General features: G+C 35.4%; 2 protein-coding genes across 7 annotated transcripts in view; one reads left to right on the top strand and one right to left on the bottom strand.

The window, feature by feature from the left end:
* Positions 1-3663, top strand: part of LOC117333246 (unconventional myosin-XVIIIa-like) — a 135720-nt gene extending 132057 nt beyond the window's left edge. For all 5 annotated transcript variants that reach the window (XM_033892452.1, XM_033892450.1, XM_033892451.1 and 2 more), the window contains 2 exons: positions 96-259; positions 914-3663. In XM_033892452.1, the coding sequence (XP_033748343.1) occupies positions 96-259; positions 914-924 (175 nt within the window). In that variant the 3' untranslated portion in view covers positions 925-3663. The remainder of the gene's footprint in view (positions 1-95; positions 260-913) is intronic.
* A 4187-nt stretch (positions 3664-7850) lies between these two features.
* LOC117333245 (neo-calmodulin-like) lies at positions 7851-15871 on the bottom strand. Of its 2 annotated transcripts, XR_004533858.1 has the most exons (5): positions 15739-15871; positions 14939-15077; positions 10649-10743; positions 10024-10344; positions 9559-9993 (listed from the first exon to the last, which is right to left on the bottom strand). XR_004533858.1 is itself a non-coding variant. In XM_033892449.1 (4 exons), exons 1-4 carry the CDS (start codon positions 15765-15767, stop codon positions 10125-10127), a joined length of 483 nt encoding a protein of 160 aa, XP_033748340.1. In that variant the 5' UTR covers positions 15768-15871; the 3' UTR covers positions 7851-10124. The 2 variants fall into 2 exon arrangements, 1 of the variants encoding a protein (XP_033748340.1); XM_033892449.1 differs by having other exon boundaries at positions 7851-10344.
* Between the last annotated feature and the right edge of the window lie 3611 nt (positions 15872-19482).

Genomic DNA, 19482 nt, shown 5'->3' with positions numbered 1-19482 from the left:
TACTGCAGGTTCTCTCTATTTCCACCAAAGCAGGGATATGTAAATGTATTTGAAGTATGTACTTGTTTGATAATTGGAAAATTTTGTTTTTATAGCGAGGATTCTGATGCTGATTCTGATCTGGATTCCATGTATTTAACCAATCATAGACCTCCTTCATTAATACGTCACCATGGTATCGGCAGTCCACGTTCCAGTTCTCATTCCGCAGCCAGTAGTATAGGCAGTCCCAGATCACCTAGTGTTTCTGAATCATCAAGTAAGTTCTCCTGAAGAATTTATAAGTCATGTGTTTCTAATACTTAAATTGACCATCAAGATGACTCACATAAAATAGTTATCGTGTTCTTCAGAAATGAACCACATATGCATGCTTGCAATTCCCGAGGGAGGGAGAGCCCCTTTATTTTAACCTAATCCCCTAAAGAGGGAGATCGGGACCCTTTATTTTACCCAAATCCCTTACAGAGGGAAGGGTCCCTTTATTTTACCATGGCAAATCCCCTAGGGAGGGAGAGTCCTTTATTTTACCGAAATCCCCTACAGAGGGAGGGTCCCTTCATTTTACCCAAATCCCCTAGGGAGGGAGAGTCCCTTTATTTTACCTAATATCGACACATTAAATATGAGTGACATCTTTTTTATTGCATGTCATTCAAAAAAAAAATGTCAGAAAAAAAGGCAGATTTGTTGAATCAAGGTATTAGAAGTAGTTTGTCAAAATGAGGTCTATACATTTTTTTTTTTTTTTTCTTAAAGTTGAAATTTTGAGCACCAGCAATTTCCCAAATGGAAATTCCAAAAGATTGGCAGTCTGCATGTTCATGAAGAGTTCAGATAAAATTGTATTATTTTTAGTTCTTTTGTAGTTTCCCAAGTTTTGATTAATAAAACCACTTTTGTTTGTTTCCAGGTCACGCGTGACATTAACTAAGAAATGTCCGAGGGCTATGTGCAAACCTACCAGCTTCACCTCAGCTTGTGTGAAGTGGAAGATGTTAAAGGTCAGCATAGGTCAGAGGTCAATCACCTCAAGGTCACCTGCTTGTGGATTTATTTCCTGACCTTGACATGGAAAAATGGCTACTTAACTGTGATATAGAGTTGGTGATTGGGCAGGCAGATCTTACCTGTCTCAAGTGGAAAGATTCCTGCTCCAGCTCATCTGACAGGAAATTATGTGTGATACAGAATCAGCTCCGTGATTGGTTCTACCTGCCAGCGTCTTGACCAATGAGTGATGCATGGATTTGTTTTAGTTCCAGGACAGTATTTAAATACCGAAATAGTGGACAATTCTCTGGATCATTTCTGGACAGTGTTCACCTACCTGGATACATTTTGTTTATGTGGCAGCAAATTAGCTGGATATGGAGTTTAGCAGGACAGTTACTATACCACACATGATATGGAGAGAAACTCCATTTCTGACTGTATAACCGCAGCCACGTGGTCAATGTCATTCTTACAAAATGTCTTATTAACTGTGTGGTCTGTGATCAGGTTCTACAAAAAACATATCTCTCGAACACTGCCAGACATGACTTCAATATTATCTACTGTAGGCAATATTAAAGATATGGGCAGGATTAAAAAAAAACAGGAAGGAAGGAAAAAATGAAATACTTAACTTGAGTTCCAGGATTCGTCCATCTTAATCTATGTATAGAGGTTTCACTTCAAACACTTGAATAATCAATTTTACCAGTAATTTAAACATTAACTGAATATTTAATATTAATGAGGGACTTCTACATTGTGACTGTGTGCCTTCCTCACCACAGACACGTATCTCCCTTAAGGCTATAGCAGTGTAATGCGAGATTTGATCGGGCTGACTTCCCACAAGTTTGATTTTCCTGCATAAAACAAATGTGTTGACAGAAAAGATAACTAGGGAGATATCGTATCTACCATCCATTTCGCCAAATATGATAATTGTGTTATTTTGATCTCCGTTACATTGTGATGTGTAATAAGAATTTCTGGACTCCAAGAGTCTGTCTGTGACTGTTTAATGTCGGATAAAATGCAACTGTTGCCAACAGGAACAGGTTTATCCATACTGCTGCCGACAGTCATGTGAAAGTGCTATATGTAGATTTAGGTTGTAGATGAGTTGGGACCAATCTGTTTCCTAAACTTCTCATCTCTTGCATGTGTTAGTTAGATAGTTCTGTGTTTCACTTTCAACCAGTTTCAAGTTAATTTATAAAAGAATGTTTCTATAGATTTACGCTCTATATATCTGTGTTCATTAAGAACACTAATCCAATTAATCAAATGTAGCTGAAAGTGAACTAATTATTTTTTTGTAGTTATATATAAAATATTATAAAGTTTGTGTGTTTGTTGACATAAATCTGTTGTATGGTGTGTACTAGGTATAATGTATTAATATGTACCAGTGTTTAGATACTACCACTTACCTATGACCTGTATCAAAATTTTCCTACTGCCAATCTCAACACAAGCCTGATATCTACATAACAAAGTAACAATTTGAGTGAAGGCCTTTAAGTCTGATTCTTAGGTCCGTGAAGTTTATCATTCCCTCAGCTCCAGAAGGTGTTTTGTTGAGCATTGTTGATACCAAAACCGGTCCAGGAAAAAAAATCAGATTTAATGACTGTTTTTTTCTTGGTCATTCAGATGTTTGACGCTGTCCCCTTAATAGATGCTTGATAATAACATCTTCATCAATGAAATGTTTGTATTGTTACTGTAATTTCATTGCGTCACAGAATGACAATAAAATGGTACAAAAGATATAGTGAATTAACCAGATTTTCTATAAATATTATAAAAGATAATATATTTTTAGTAGAAATTAAAATATTTTATTCTGTTTAATAAGTAATCATCATCTAATCACACAGCATATTGATTTTAATTGAAATATATTGTTGTAAAATATGGCAAAGGATTTTATCCAATTTGTTTCGATATTGCTGTTATGTTCATCTGTTATTCAATATAAAATTTAATGTTAGATTATCAAGTTTTTAATGTATTCTAGCTTTACAAGGATAGTAATGTTGCTGAATAATGGTGGCTATATACAGAGATTATATTGTCAATAATATTCTATTATATATCAATCTATATGAATAAGGACATACATTTATTCTTTACACCTCAGTTTAGTGTAATTGTGGATGAAATGCATAGGTTTAAACGATGCTGCAGTTGTCTCCCTTACATTGTTTAAGGGATGATTTTTCAATTGCTAGCATATAATATGAATAACCCTAAAATAATGTTTTAATAATTCAAATTGCTCGTGCTTTTGAATTCAAACAAATAATGTGTTATATTGATAACAACAATCCAGTTAGTATTATTAGATGTAAAAGATATGAATATTGATTCCAGTAAAATCAGCCAATCAAAAAACCACTATCTTATTATTATGTCAAATAAAGAGACGTTTGATTGGCTGGTATTGTAGAATGTGTACCTTTACCATCACTGACACAAAGTGTTAGACACTACAGGGATTAATGTATTGATTCATTTATCATCATTCATATGTGTTCAAATCAGACACGACTCTCACACATTCTGTTTAAATCTCATCATCTTTCATCTAATTATCAGATGTAAATTGTTTTTTAAAGTTAATTATTTGATATGCATTTAAATAAAACATAAAATACTGAACATGATGTTGGTTTTTGTATGTAGAGCAGCTGAATGACTGGGGAAAGATGACTTCTAGCCAGATCTTTGATTCACTGACAGTCTGTGTTTGTCTAATGACTGATGTTGGTCAATACTATAAATAGTATAAGATTTACACTCTGACCATGTTACATCTGATCATATATGACACACTTGTTTATGCACAAGGAACAGGAAGTTTGAGTATAGAACATCAACGTTAGATGGGATAAGACATTCCCCTGGTTAGATATACTTTTTAAATTGGTAAGGCATTACCACCTTAAACAACTGGGTTTGAATTAGAGAACATTTCATATCAGAAAGCCAGGTTTTTGTCCAGAAAATTCTATCGGACACGGCTAAGCTTTTGTCCAGAACATTCTGTCGGAAACAGCCAGGTTTTTGTCCAGAACATTCTGTCTGAAACCGCAAGACTTTGTCAAGAAAATTTTTTCGGAAACAGTCGGGCTTTTGTCCAGAACATTCTATCAGACACAGCCAGGCTTTTTTCCAAAACATTCTATCGGAAACGGCCAGGCTTTTGTCCAGAACATTCTATTGGAAACAGCCAGGCTTTTTGTCCAGAACATTCTGTTGGAAACAGCCAGGCTTTTGTCCAGAACATGGTATCGGAAACAGTAAGGCTTTTGTCTAGAACATTGTATCTGAAACGGCCAGGCTTTTGTCCAGAACATTCCAAAGGAAACAGTCAGGCATTTGTCCAGGTTATTCTTTCGGAAAACGGCCAGGCTTTTGTCCAGAACATTCTAAAGGAAACACTCAGGCTTTTGTCCAGAACATTCTAAAGGAAACACTCAGGCTTTTGTCCAGAGTATTCAATCGGAAACAACCAGGCAACAGCCAGGCTTTAGACCCGAATATTCTATCGGAAACAGCCAGGCTTTTGTCCAGAACATTCTATCAGAAATCACCAGGCTTTTGTCCAGAACATTCCATCGGAAACAACCAGGCTTTTGTCCAGAACATTCTATGGGAAACATTCAGGCTTTTGTCCAGAACATTTTATGGAAACAGCAAGGCTTTTGTCCTGAAAATTTTAACGGAAATAGCCAGGCTTTTGTCCGGAAAAATTTAACGGAAATAGCCAGGCTTTTGTCCAGAACATTTTAACGGATACAGCAAGGCTTTTGTCCAGAACATTCTATCGGAAACAGCCAGGCTTTCGTCCAGGTCATTCTATCGGAAACAGCTAGGCTCTTTCATGAGCAGCCAGGCTTTCGTCAAGAGAATTCTATGATCAACAGCGTGGAATTAATTTACCAAATTCTAAAACAATCGTGCTTTCTTCGTGAAAATTCTATGATAAACAGCTACGATTTCGTCCCGAGAACTATTTTCCATTTCGTTTAGGAATTTCTTTTGACAAAAAACAAGGGCAGTCTTTGATAAACGCGTACGGTTAACAGGTTTTTTTCAAGAGAAATTTATGATATATTGCGAGTTTTATTAGTCCCCTGCCGTTTGAAAAACGGGGGGACTATAGGTTTACCCTCCGTCCGTCCGACTGTCTGTCACGCAATAGTTGTCCGGACAACTCCTCCTAAAGCACTGCTCCGATTTTAATGAAACTTGGTATACATGATCAGTATAACATGTAGTTGTGCATCCCACTTTTTTTTTTTCGAAAAACCAATTTTCAAAATGGCCGCCGACTTCTCATTGGTTGAGACTTGTCCGGACAACTCCTCCTAAAGTACTACTCCGATTTTAACGGAACTTGGTATACATGATCAGTATAACATGTAGTTGTGCATCCCACATTTTTTTTTTTCGAAAAACCAATTTTCAAAATGGCCGCCGACTTCTCATTGGTTGAGACTTGTCCGGACAACTCCTCCTAAAGTACTACTCCGATTTTAACGAAACTTGGTATACATGATCAGTATAACATGTAGTTGTGCATCCCACAATTTTTTTTTTCGAAAAACCAATTTTCAAAATGGCCGCCGACTTCTCATTGGTTGAGACTTGTCCGGACAACTCCTTCTAAAGTATTACTCCGATTTTAATGAAACTTGGTATACATGATCAGTATAACATGTAGTTGTGCATCCCACATTTTTTTTTTTCAAAAATACATTTTTCAAAATGGCTGCCGGCTTCTCATTGGTTGAGGCTTGTCCGGACAACTTCTCCTAAAGTACTACTCCGATTTTAACGAAACTTGGTATACATGATCAGTATAACATGTAGTTGTGCATCCCACATTTTTTTTTTTCAAAAATTCATTTTTCAAAATGGATGCTGGCTTCTCATTGGTTGAGGCTTGTCCGGACAACTCCTCCTAAAGTACTACTCCGATTTTGACGAAACTTGGTATTCATGATCAGTATAACATGCAGTTTTGCATCCTACATTTTTTTTTTCGAAAAACCAATTTTCAAAATGGCTGCCGACTTCTCATTGGTTGAGGCGTGTCCGGACAATCCTAAAGTACTACTCCAATTTTAACGAAACTTGGTATACGTGATCAGTATAACACGTAGCTTAAAAAATGGAAAATAAATAGTTGCACTCCTGGTTCAGGCAGGGGACTTTGTATTGCTGTTGCAATACTATCCATCCTTGTTTGTCAAGGAAGTGCTATCAGAATAATTAACGTTTTCACCAAGGAGTGATTATAATAAACAGTCAGACTTTTGTAATGGGAATTCTATGACAAATAGATAAGATTCCAGTAAAGCCAATGTATAACACACAACTATGTCAGTTTTCATAAAGGAAATTCTTTCGATTAAAAACCAACAGGCTTACGTCAATGATAAACTGCCAGGCTTCGTCGAGGATATACACAGGTTTTCATCAAATAGCCTGATTTTCATGAAGGAAAGATTATGATAAACAACCATGCTGTCTTTAAGGAAAGACCGATAAACAAACAAGGTTTTCGCCAAGGAAAGTCTTTTGATAAATAGCTAGTGTTCGAATATATCTACGATTAACAGCCAGGTTTGTCATCAAGTCGGCTTTCATCAAGGAATTTACATATTGTATCTGATAAGCAGGCTCTCACCGAGGAAACTTTGTGATAAACTGCAATAAACAGGGAAAGTCCTCGTTCCAAATCATCTTTTTCTCAATGAAAAAGTCAAGTTGCAGTTTAAAAAAATATAACTTGATGTTTGTCCAACATCCCTTTCTGATATTGCAAATTGTGTGTCTCCGATTCCGCGATTTTACCTTCATTTCTGACTGACTAATTACAGTAATCACAAGAAACCAGAGGTTCATTTACATTGTATTCATCTGAGATACAGTAATACCCCTTTAGTGCGAGTGTCCGTTACAAGGTTTCTAAAACCGGTTTCCTATTTAAAAGGCATCACTTTAATAGTCCCTTAATGGTTTCTGTGGTTTCCATAGCATCAACTGGGTTGACTTGGAATTAACCAGCACAATCTCGGTGAAGCAATGGCGAGTCTACTATCATTCATTGTTATTCAATCTCGGTGAAGTAATAAAAATGGCAAATGGAAAACAGTAGTCGTTTCAAGATGGACAGAGCACTTTAAAGATGTGTTCGATAGAGAGGACCAGACGAATCCTGTAACGGACCAGAGTGAAGTAGATTTAGATGAAATGATGGAGGATATCTCGGTAAACAAACCATCAATAGAAGAAAAGTACGAACAACCATTGGAAAGTAATCGGGAATCGATCCCATCACTGCAGTTTTCTGGACCAAGATGCATGATATGCTGGAAGCGATATGGAAAGAAGACAAAGTCCCAGATAGTTTGACGACTTATCACCAAGCTGGCAAAGAAGTGGATTCTTAAGGAATGTAAAAATTGTGGAGGAATCACACTGTTTTCTGTAGTGAAAAACTACTGGGAAGGAGCGTTCTTGACCAGATAAGAGGGTAGGGGTTCGATTACTTCGATAACAGGCTAAGGAAGGGTATGAACGAAGGGACACCACAGAACAGGTCTTTATACCTCAGAATATCATAGAGCAAGTAAACAAGTGCCAAGAAATACTATATATAAACTTTAAAAACTAAGAAAAGGCTTCCAACTCCATCAAAGATGAAAGCCAGTGGACCATCATGAGAAAGGGAGTATGGAATACTGGACAAAATTGTAAAGAGTAGTGATGTATTCGGTTATCAGTGTTTTGTATAAGGCCAAGGGGAAGTGAAAAAGTAAAGCAGGAATGCAATATGCCCCTTCATTTCAACATATTTTATTGACATTCGATGGTATAAGTCAAAAGGATAGAATAACAGGCCAAGTTCTCTCCTTAGGTGGCAAGTGGATAGCATAAATATAAATATTAGACATATAAATTTACTATGAAATAAAAAATTACATGAATAACAAACATTTAAGGGGGTAACTCAAACATAAACATTCACACATCATTCATACATTTTGATTATACATACAATATTTAATATAAACTATATCTACAATAATTAGTTATTGACAGGCATTGACCAAAAATTCATGTGCATTTATGCATAGGTCGTGCTTGTCAAAAATGTAAGAGAAATTGTCAGAAAAATTACTATCAAGCATATTTTTTTAACAGATGCTATACTTCACATATATACAACAGGCTGAGCATACTCAGCTGATGATACATGTGACCAATGAGGATGGAGGGATCTTTCAGAACATTTTATATGTATGCTTATGTCCTGGCTTATAGTTTCCATTTTTATGGATTGGTTGATGAGAAAAGCAGCTGGCAATGTCGAGAACGTCATCAGACGGAGATCAACATAAAGATGGACGATCTAGACTTTGCAGATATCCTATTCTCCTCATCCAAACAACAAATACAGGACAAAACAAGTCTAGACGCAAGAAGAGTGTGACTTAATATCAATATCTTGAAAACTAGAGTGATGAGGATAAATGCAGGAAATCAATACAAAATTAAAACAAGAATGTGAGAAAAGGCAACCGATTAGAAAGAGCACATCCGAGACCATTGAGCGAGAAGATAAAGTGGCATTGATTGATAGGACACATTATGGGGCATTTGGTTTGGTTTATTTTGTTCAACGTCCTTCTAACAGCCAGGGTCATTAAAGGACGTGCCAGGTTTTGGAGGTGGGGGAAAGCCGGAGAACTCGGAAAAACACCACCGACCTACGGTCAGTAACAGGCAACTGCTCCATATATGTTTCGAACTCGCTCCCCAGGGATGGAGGGCTGGTGATAAAGTGTCGAGATACTTTAACCACTCGACCACCGCGGCCCCTATGAGGAAAAATAAGAACATTGCCTGCTATGTGGCTATGATATAGACCTGGGAACCGGAAAAGGAGACGGCCAGAGACGATGTGGAGACGAACGGTGGAGAAAGAGAGGAAAGAATCGGGTAAGGCGTTATAAAGAATGAAATGAGGACAGTGACAACAGATATGGAAAAGCTCTTTAAAAGCTTTATGGGTCTCAACAATCTAATTAAAATCTAGATTGTAATTATCACTACATTACATGACCATCTAACGATATCGCATAAGGGGTCACGTCAGGATGACCTTTGTGATCTTAATATTTCACTTTTAGGTCGAATTGACAATTTTTCAAAGTCATCGATCACACCAATTCGTCAGACCAGGCGTCTGAAGGTAACCATTTCGGTACAACATAAATATTACTATATGCTTTGTTTGCCGAAATGCAAGTCATATACGGAATTCACTTCCAAGATTCTGTGAGTAGTAATTTGATTAGTTAATCCAAAAGGTCATCCTGACGTGACCCATTATACGATGTTGTTAGATGTCTATGTAACGTAGTTAGAATGACCATCTAGATTTTAATTAGATAAGGACAAATTGGACTTGTTGCAGGTAACTTTGATCATCAAAACTGATGAAATTTCACGTGTACATTAAAGAATTGAAAAACCAAAATAGACATAGCATTTTATTAGAACATACGTACATGGACTGGACATGATAATATATACAATATAAAATCAGAGCAATCATATCATAATAGTATATAATAATTATCATTATTTATTATGATATAAGTTACATGATAGTGATGAGAATTTGATACTAAATCGCATGACGATGGTGATAGTTGTGCCAATATATTCATTATATAAGCGGGGTGAAAATGTTAAAAACTTCTTTCGAGTTATAGTCAAGAGCAACAGAATTTATATATATTTATTCTCATTTTTTACGATTGGCGCAGACCTATCTTTAATCAGTTACATGTTGAGATAGTTGGCTTTTAACTTTGATACTGCACAAACTTTATTTCTTCGTGTTAATTCAGGAAAATCTTTCCAGTTGCAAAGTGGTTTAAAAGGCCTCGTATCTCTTTTCTCATACATATTGCATCACTCCTACGATAAATTTCGTTTGTCAGACAATAATTTGGGATTCATTCCATTCTCCGCCGTCCTCGTCCATAGTTTCTTTGAATTAGAAATTATTTGAAAATTACTAATTTCTCAGCTACTGGCTACTTTTGAATGAATCCTTTATTTTTGAGATGCTTTGTAAGAAACTCATCGTATGTAACGAATCCGTCTCTATCCGCATCAGTTTCTTCTATTGCCTTTGTCATCGCTTCGTCCACTTCAAATCCCATGACCAGTAGCCTTCTTTTGATCTTTGACTTTGAAACCTTCCCTTCGTTAGTGTCATCAAAGTTTCCAAAAATAACTCGCAGTTTGCTCGTTCTGGATAAATTAAAACAGATATTTTAACTTCTATATTCATCGACCTATGTAGCTGTAGTCTATTGAACATGATCATTTAATTTTATAGTAGCGACCTCCAGAAGGTATAGATGAAGTATTCGACAGAATTATGAAGTAGGCTGGAGTCATATTTCGTTTTTTTCCCCTTAAACTAAATATTCAGATACATTTTTGTATATGAACTCATACCTTAGCGAAAAGAGAGAAGAAAAAAAAAGAATTGTCTTAAGCGTCCATACGATACAAGTTTATGGTAAGTTCTTAAATACATGTACAGTCATACTTCACAAAGATTTCCTCGTTGGATTTCACGGCTTCGACATATTCCTCCTCGGAGAGTGTATCTTCTCTTTCCTTGTTCATTCCTTTCAGCAGCATCTGAATAGACATGCAACGATCATTTTATTAATATTTTGTCCAAAAACCGACTCGAGCCTGTAAAGGTCGCCGATAGAAACCACATAAAGAATACCCATTTGCGTTTTGAAATGTCTACAGACTCTTCCCTTCAGTAATATTTATGGAAAGTTATAAATACCTCTATAGGAACATAATCAAATATATGTTAACAAAGACATTTTACGAATAACAAATGAATTGGTAAAAGTATGATGATAAACTAATGATAAATACCCTGCAGTATAAACATGTATATCAACTTAATTGTTGATTAGTATACATTATGATATTCCTTCTAAATGCACCGCAGTATAAACATGTATATCACCTTAATTGTTATTTAGTATACATTATGATATTCCTTATAAATACACCGCAGTATAAACATGTATATCAACTTAATTGTTATTTAGTATACATTATGATATTCCTTATAAATACACCGCAGTATAAACATGTATATCAACTTAATTGTTAATTAGTATACATTATGATATTCCTTATAAATACACCGCAGTATAAACATGTATATCAACTTAATTGTTAATTAGTATACATTATGATATTCCTTATAAATACACCGCAGTATAAACATGTATATCAACTTAATTGTTAATTACTATACATCATGATATTCCTAATAAATACACTACGGTACAAAATGTATATAATATATATATCATCAATGTACTCGTACTAAATACACTACAGTATATATATACATGTATCAACTAAATTAGTAAATGTTATACATTACTGTATTGTAATAAATTCACTGCAGTATACATAAACGTTCTACAAATGTTATCGCTGTAAAAAAAAACAAGCAATGTTAAAGTCTTAGTTGATATTCAGTAAAGCAGAAACGTAGACATAGTTCTCCTACCGCAGTTGAGCTTTCATATTTAATATCAATTTAACAAACAGTTAAACGTTATCCCTGTATATGGCAAGATAGTTTTTAAATTTCTACCATACATTTTTACTTTATTTCCATTTCCCGATTTTCCTATAGGACGAAATTCATGTGTTGAATTTTTTTTTTTTCTGTTATATAGAATATTTTACATATCGTCCTTGTGATGACTTATATTTTGTGTGATATATTTACATTTGCTCCGCATTTCCCCATTGACACAATGCTAAGAGGCAGTCGCCACCATACGCCTATAACACCCAGTGCCTCTGCAGGCTATAACACCCAGTGGGTCATGTGACATTAGAAAATGCGGGATTTTTTTTTGTTGGTTCAGCTTTTTTTCAAAGTTGACGGAAATGGTAAGACAATGTAAATATAAAGTGTAAGTATTGAACAGTGGTTTTAGTGGGCAAATGTAGCATGGGAACCCTAACGGGGTTCCCATGCCATTTGCCCACCATACATCTTGCTGTCATATCGACAATAACAACATTAAAACCACTGTTCATTGTTTAAATAATCTCTGTCAAGTGCGTGTTATGCCTTATATAGAATATTTTACACATCGTCCATGTGATTTTGTGTTGCACGTGATTGACCACTTGTGATGTCTGGATATAATCTCTATCATGCGCGTTGATATACCCTACATAGATTAACTGATTACTTGTTATATATGTATCACGTGAAAACATTACTTATCTTAATCTTCGCCTTTACAAATCCATTTAATTTTCCAAAAGAAAACCTTATAAAATTATTTCCAGAAGGATTCAGTATACCCTACACATGACGATAACAATATACAGGATAGATACAGTTTATGACAGACGAGAAAATACGTCATGAATTAAGGATTGTAAAAATATTCAAGGGAAACGCAGAAAAACGAAAGTGCAATAAGGTCAATATAATGTTGCTTGGAATAGCCAGGGGGGAGGGGGGGGGGGGGGGATGGAGGCAAAACAAAAACAAAAAACAAAAAATGAGAAGGGATAACAGACGAAAAGAGAAAATGACAATTCTGCAAATTATAACCTCCCACCCAATATAAACTAATATGCCAAGAACGGGAATTTGGATTTGGTTACACATATTCATTATTTGATTGCATTTGAATTGTCTAGTAATATCACTAATTTTATAGCAGGCTTCCGGTGTGAAAACGAAAAATTCAAAGAGGCAAAGCGACTAAGTTAATAAATTATCAACAGTCCAATTACGGGATGAAAAATCAACCGTGTTTATCTGAACATAAATCTTAATTATTATTTAAATTTGGTATTTAACCAATTTAATCATATTGTGTTACTAGTAATACTGCTTTCTGAATAACTGAACTGAAATATTTAATACCTAAATCCGGTAAATTGTATTTAAGAGAAACTATTACACCCTAAAAGTGCATAAAGATGCAGAGTGAACAACTTTTGGTACGAGACACAAAGCCTCATTTAGGTGCACCCGTGCCCCAAATATGAAGTGCGTGTGTAAAGAATTGTAGGAAATAGAGCTCGACAACATTTTTCTTTGATGTAGGTCAATGGGCACAATACAGGTGTGAGTGACCTACTTTTTGTACGTATTCGTGAACGTTTAAGTCGAGATTGTTAATCCTAACTTCCAAACTGGAACTCCCCGTAATCCAGAGGAATACAGAGGTGAACAGTTATTAGATATTATGGGTACATAGAGGTGAAAAGTGATTAGATATTATGGGTATAAAGAGGAGAACAGTTATTAGATATTATGGGTACATAGAGGTGAAGGTTATTGTATAGTATGGGTACATAGAGGTGAACAGTTATTATATATTATGGGTACAAAGAGGTGAGCAGTTATTAGATAGTATGGATACATAGAGGTTAACAGTTATTAGATATTATGGATACATAGAGGTGAACAGTTATTAGATATTATGGATACATAGAGGTGAACAGTTATTAGATATTATAAACAAAGAGGTGAACAGTTATTAGATATTATGGGTACATAGAGGTGAACAGTTATTAGATATTATGGGTACATAGAGGTGAACAGTTATTATATATTATGGGTATATAGAGATGAACAGTTATTAGATATTATGGGTACAAAGAGGTGAACAGTTATTAGATATTATGGGTACAAAGAGGTGAACAGTTATTAGATATTATGGGTACAAAGAGGTGAACAGTTATTAGATATTATGGGTACATAGAGGTGACCAGTTATTAGAATGTAAAGTACTCATTACTTGATATGCAAGAAAATAGAGTATGAAAGGAAAACAACTCGAAGGAATGAAAGCTACAAACAATACAGATACATGTTTGATACTTTCTAGGGCAATATTAACTATTAAAAAGCATGGCAGATTTCAGAGAAGACAGTGTACAACAAATATATTCATGTACGATTTCCAAGTCGTTTAGAATATGTAGAATGCGTGGCACCCACAAAATACCTCTACTTAAAATATTAAGAAAATAAGAAAAAACTGAAATATGTAGACATGCGATTAATAAAAGCAATAGTTTTTTTAAATTTCTATAGCAACATGTAATACACAAATGTAACATGTATAATCATTTTCTTTTGCTTGCCAGTGTTTCAGTTAAGTTCTAGTAAAGTAGAAATTCCCTACAGTCCCGGGTACATAAAACACGTTGTATATGTTTTCTTCAAGATATACATCTTAAGTGAAACACATGTGCCCAGAAGATTTTATGATAAAATGTACATAAATAAATTTCAGAATGTTGAAAAAGAAATGCATTTCATCAATTTTTTTCACTTAACTACTGTAAACTAACTTATTATCACGTGCGATTATTTTTGCGTAATTTGCTAGCGATTAAAATTCGCGCAATAGTTTCAATAACAGGTACAGTAGGCCTTTTATGACTGTAAATTGCGAAATTTAATCGCCGCAAAAAAGGCATTAAAGACAAAATGAAGTCGCCGCGAAAATAAGTTGTTTTACAGTAAGAAATAATATAGAATGCCAATATGTATGATGAAGTATTGTTGTTATGTTGTTCAGTAAACTGAAGCAAGCATTGATGCTTAACACAACAGCGATGTTCATAAAAGTATTGCCACACGCCAGTCAAAACCTGTATACACATATAAATACACGGTACACCGATAACAGGGAGAAATACAACACCAATTTACTTCTTATCAACACAACAGGCAAGTTATGATGCAAATGTTCACACTTGAGAACATATACATATACACGAGGCATGTTAATAGTTCTGTCAATACTACCTCAGTCTGTGCTTCATCGCCTCCGAAACCAAGAGCCAGAAGTAGGTTTGTCAACTGTCCTGTTGACAATAGTCCGTCATTGTCTGTGTCCATAAGTTTAAACTCTGTTTGTAGGTAGCGATCATCTCCTTCCCAGCCTCTGTAGTATATACACACACACACATATATATATATAACATGTACACGTATATCAAAATAGCAAGTTAGCTTTCTATTTAGACTCACGTATCTTATATACATTTATAGGTCAATAAAACGACGGTGTTTACAGATATCACGCCAGTAATGGACTTGAAAATGGATCTGTTACAAGTATCAGACACCTGTTTCATGAACGGTTCTCAACTTAGAAAAATCCCCTATTAACTTTCCTTGAATTCTACATTGCTTTACTATGGACATTTTTCAGCTAGGGACTTTTCTTAAATTGATAAGGAATATATTGATGAAACTGGGGTCTGGTTCACTTCTTGTATGATAATGCTTTCGGCAATTACACATTTATTCAAAATCACTTCAGGGTAGGAATATTTAACAACAAATATGCTAAAACATACGTTACCAATTCATGGTTACGAAAGAGCATGGTTCTATGAAATAATAGCTCCCCTGTATGTGTAACGCTAGAGTACACAGATATACTGATGCAGGCCTGTCGACCAGGACTTGTTTACAGTGGGTGTACGTTTGGTAAACATAACCTGATGTGACCTAACAGATGCTTCAATCACAATCTCAATATATTAGTTATATTCCCTCATACTCAAACGTGTTCATGTCCTAAAGATTGTATAGCTTACCCCGACTTCTTTGGCATGAAGTTCCCCATATCGTCCTCCTCTCCTCTTCCTCTCGGATATAAATATAATGCACTCTGCTCTGGATCACATCCAAAACTCTCCGTTCACCCTCCGAGCACACACACACATAGATATAACAATTTCTTGTTATTATGAATATTCATTCAAGCGATGCGTACTGTGTATTCAAACGACTTAAGATATCTATGTCTGGTCGATCAATGGGTCAACTATTTATAGAGCTTACCTTAACCTGGTCACATACCTATCAAGGCTGTTTTAAAAGTTTAAAAAGAATTTAAAAACATATCCACCATCATAATACATCTGTTGCTCGTTTGATTGACCTGTTAATCGATGGTGTTGATAGGCGTGTCTTCTGTGTAAATAGGTTTTTATTTTTCATCTTAAAGGCTATAATAGCATAACTATATATCGTATTTGCTGTTAAGCAGTTCTCCGTTTAAGGTTGATCCAGGTAATTAGTTGTTTTACTGTTTCTGTACCTAGGAAAAATTATCAGTGTCAGTAATTCCCAAAGAGCCCATTATCATTCAGTCACACTAGCCTGAATTCATGATTCCGCGACTTTCGTTTAATTGGGCAGATTGAATTAATGTTTCCATGACTTGAGTTTAATTAAACATCTTGAATTCATGCTTACGTGACATTAGTTTAATCAAGCATCTTGAATTCACTATTCCATGACTTTCGTTGAATTAAGCAGCTGGAATTCATGATTCCTTGACGTTCGTTTATCAAGCAGCTGGAATTTATGCTCCAATGACTTTTATGGTTTAATGAAGCAGCTTGAACGCATTATTCCATGATTTTGGTTAATTAAACAGCTTGAATTCATGATTCCATGACTTTAGTTTAATTGAACACCTTGAATTCATGATTCCATGTCTTAAAGCTTATTTAAGCAGCTTAATTCGTGATTCCATGACTTTGGTTAATTAAACCGCTTGAATTCATTATTCCATGACTTTAGTTTAATTAAGCAGCTTAATTCATGATTTCATGGTTTTGGTTAATTAAACAGCTTGAATCCATGCATGATTCCATGACTTCGGTATAATTAAGCAGTTGAATTCATGATTCCATGATCTTAGTTTATTTCAACAGGCTTGGTTCACGATTCCATGGCTTTAGTTTAATTAAGCAGCTTAATTCGTGATTCCATGACTTTGATTTAATTCAGCAGCTTACATCAAACTCCTTAAATTAGTAGCCGATTCCAGAAACTGATATTGCACCATGCGGCTGTTCTGTGCTTTCAGGACTCTTCAGTGATGCTAGAGGCCAGAAGTAGGAAATCCAGAAGGGGAGTTTGGAAAACCAAAACCAAAAGAAGTATTAGAAAAAAGAAGGAGGCGTGCACTTGTGTCGTCAAAAGAAATAGCAACATGACAATAATTGAAAACGTTTGATGAACTGAATATCGAATGTCTATTTCCAGATAGTTCATTAAATGAATGTATAATTCTTGTTGTTAAGGCGACCACGTTATCAAAATACATGTATATGAAAGTGGAGGACTTGACAAGGTCTTTGTTTCCTGTCTGGAAGAGTTCCCAGATGATGAAAAGTCTCTTATGAAAAGAAAAACAAGTCAGTTGACAGAATTTTTATCCATGACAATGTCACTCCAGCAGCATTCGTACAGCATCTTCTTGGAAACTTGTGTCTCCTTCATCTTTCTTGTAAAAGGAAGCATCCAGAAGGACGATATCGAACATTCATTTCAGTATGCGGCATGGAGTGTTCAGAGTTAGAAGTCAAGTCATTTGATAAAAGAAACATTTCAAAAGAAAATATGTTCAATTTGATCAAAGAATCAAAACAACATCACGCCTGAAATCCAGTTTCACAAAACTTTGTATAGCTACCAACCTAAACAGACAAAAGCTTGAGAGGGCATCTACAGTTGAGTAAGTATGTCATGAGCGTTGTTTGTTGTTCTACATGCCACGTTTATGGCATACTCTATACAGGTATCCAATAATAGTATAGATAGAGGGACAAATCGACATACGAAGGGTTCAAACATCACTGAGGAGCCCTATAGAAGAACGAAGCACCTTTATGATGCCGTCTTATATATACTCATTCGGCATTTCATCTGTTACTTATCATACGAATGTTAAAATGCTATTAACCAGTGTGTTGCACAATTATTAATTAGGAATCTTGTGTGATTGCATGACCTAATACTTCAGCATCATCGGCCCCAAGTGGAAATCGCACTATCGCTTATTTTCATTCTCGCTACTAGCGAAAATCGCACTTCATCCTCGGCTCCAGGTGAAAATCGCACTATCACTTATCATTATCACAAAAACACTGAAAGAACATAATTAGCTGTTGTTCCATTCTTAGAACGCTTTAATGTTCAAGTCTTGTTCCGAAATAAAATTTACTTAAGAGTTAATGCTTAAAATTCACAAAGGTGTTTAGTCCCTTTATATGGTATTAGTGAATAGCTATATTGTCAATATTTTACTTTTACATGTGGAAAACCCGAAAAATGAAGATGGGCTTAAAAAAATGTTAAAATATACATGATCAATTCAGCAATTTTAGATATCGGTTGAAGAACATGAAAACGCGACTATGTATTGTGGAGCGGTGTCACTGTTCATGGATCAAGTGGGTATAGACACTTTCGCTGCCGACACCATCACAAACTCGTGTCGATCATCTAATGGTAAATCATCATGCTTCAAACTATTTCTAGTATCATGGTCTGCCCATTTTCCCTTTGAAGTTGCACTGCTTGTACAATACATCTCAATACCCAGTTAAGAGGGGGAGCTTAGCTGTCCAATAGCTTCCCGTACTCGAAAGCTGTTGTACACTAACTCCCCAAGTTGGGTATACAACAACTTATGATTTTTCTAAGTGACTGGACTGTTTAAGGCCGTGCTTGTTGCAATCTGATTAACATCCTATCTTTATCTGTGTTCCCGTCCCGTAGACCGAAATATCTCGTCCAACACTCGATTAAAGCATTCATGCTGAAAAGGGAATATAGAATAGCGCCATAACGTGTCAACGGTGATGCTAGGAACCAGAAATATGGAAATCTATAATCACTGTGGAGTTCGAAAGACTATTCGGAAAAAACCATGATTCCGTATAAGGCTAAGTGTATCAGTGAAATTATTAGCACGGGTAAATTGGATCTAAATTTGCCAAGTTCTCAATTTCACTTTCACATCTACCGATGACGAGCTTTCACTTGGTGACAAATTAAACTAACTACTGTGTGATATGTAAGCAGACGTTATCTTGTATGATATGCCTACTGGTCCCATTGTCACCATCCTAGTTCTCCATTTGAAAACTTGACTTAATCGGCTTTGTCCAAGACTTGCATAGTGGGTGTGCCGATGAAGCAGAAGACGATTATCCTTCCAGAACGCAGTCTTATTATTCTTGGTACAATTTCAAAGGTTTCCATGCCAATCAATTAAAATTGGATGTTCATACGGAGTTTACGGAGTGTATAATGAACATCTAGTTTTAATTTGGATGCATGCAAATCCATACTTTTGCTCCTATTTTCTCACCGTTTTACCGATTCTTAGTTATGAGATAAGTATGCTTTGATTATTATGTCATCACTCTGTTGTTTCAGTTAATTTAGAAATATTTAATATAATGAAATCGGTTTCTGAGCAGGCAACAAATAAGACTTCTATATGTTTGACCTCCACGTAGGCAAAATGACCTACCGGT

The sequence above is a fragment of the Pecten maximus genome, chromosome 8 (assembly GCF_902652985.1).
Source record: "Pecten maximus chromosome 8, xPecMax1.1, whole genome shotgun sequence".
Classification (NCBI taxonomy): domain Eukaryota; kingdom Metazoa; phylum Mollusca; class Bivalvia; order Pectinida; family Pectinidae; genus Pecten; species Pecten maximus.
Note: the sequence above shows the minus strand (reverse complement) of the source record. Positions and strands in the feature narration are given on the sequence as shown.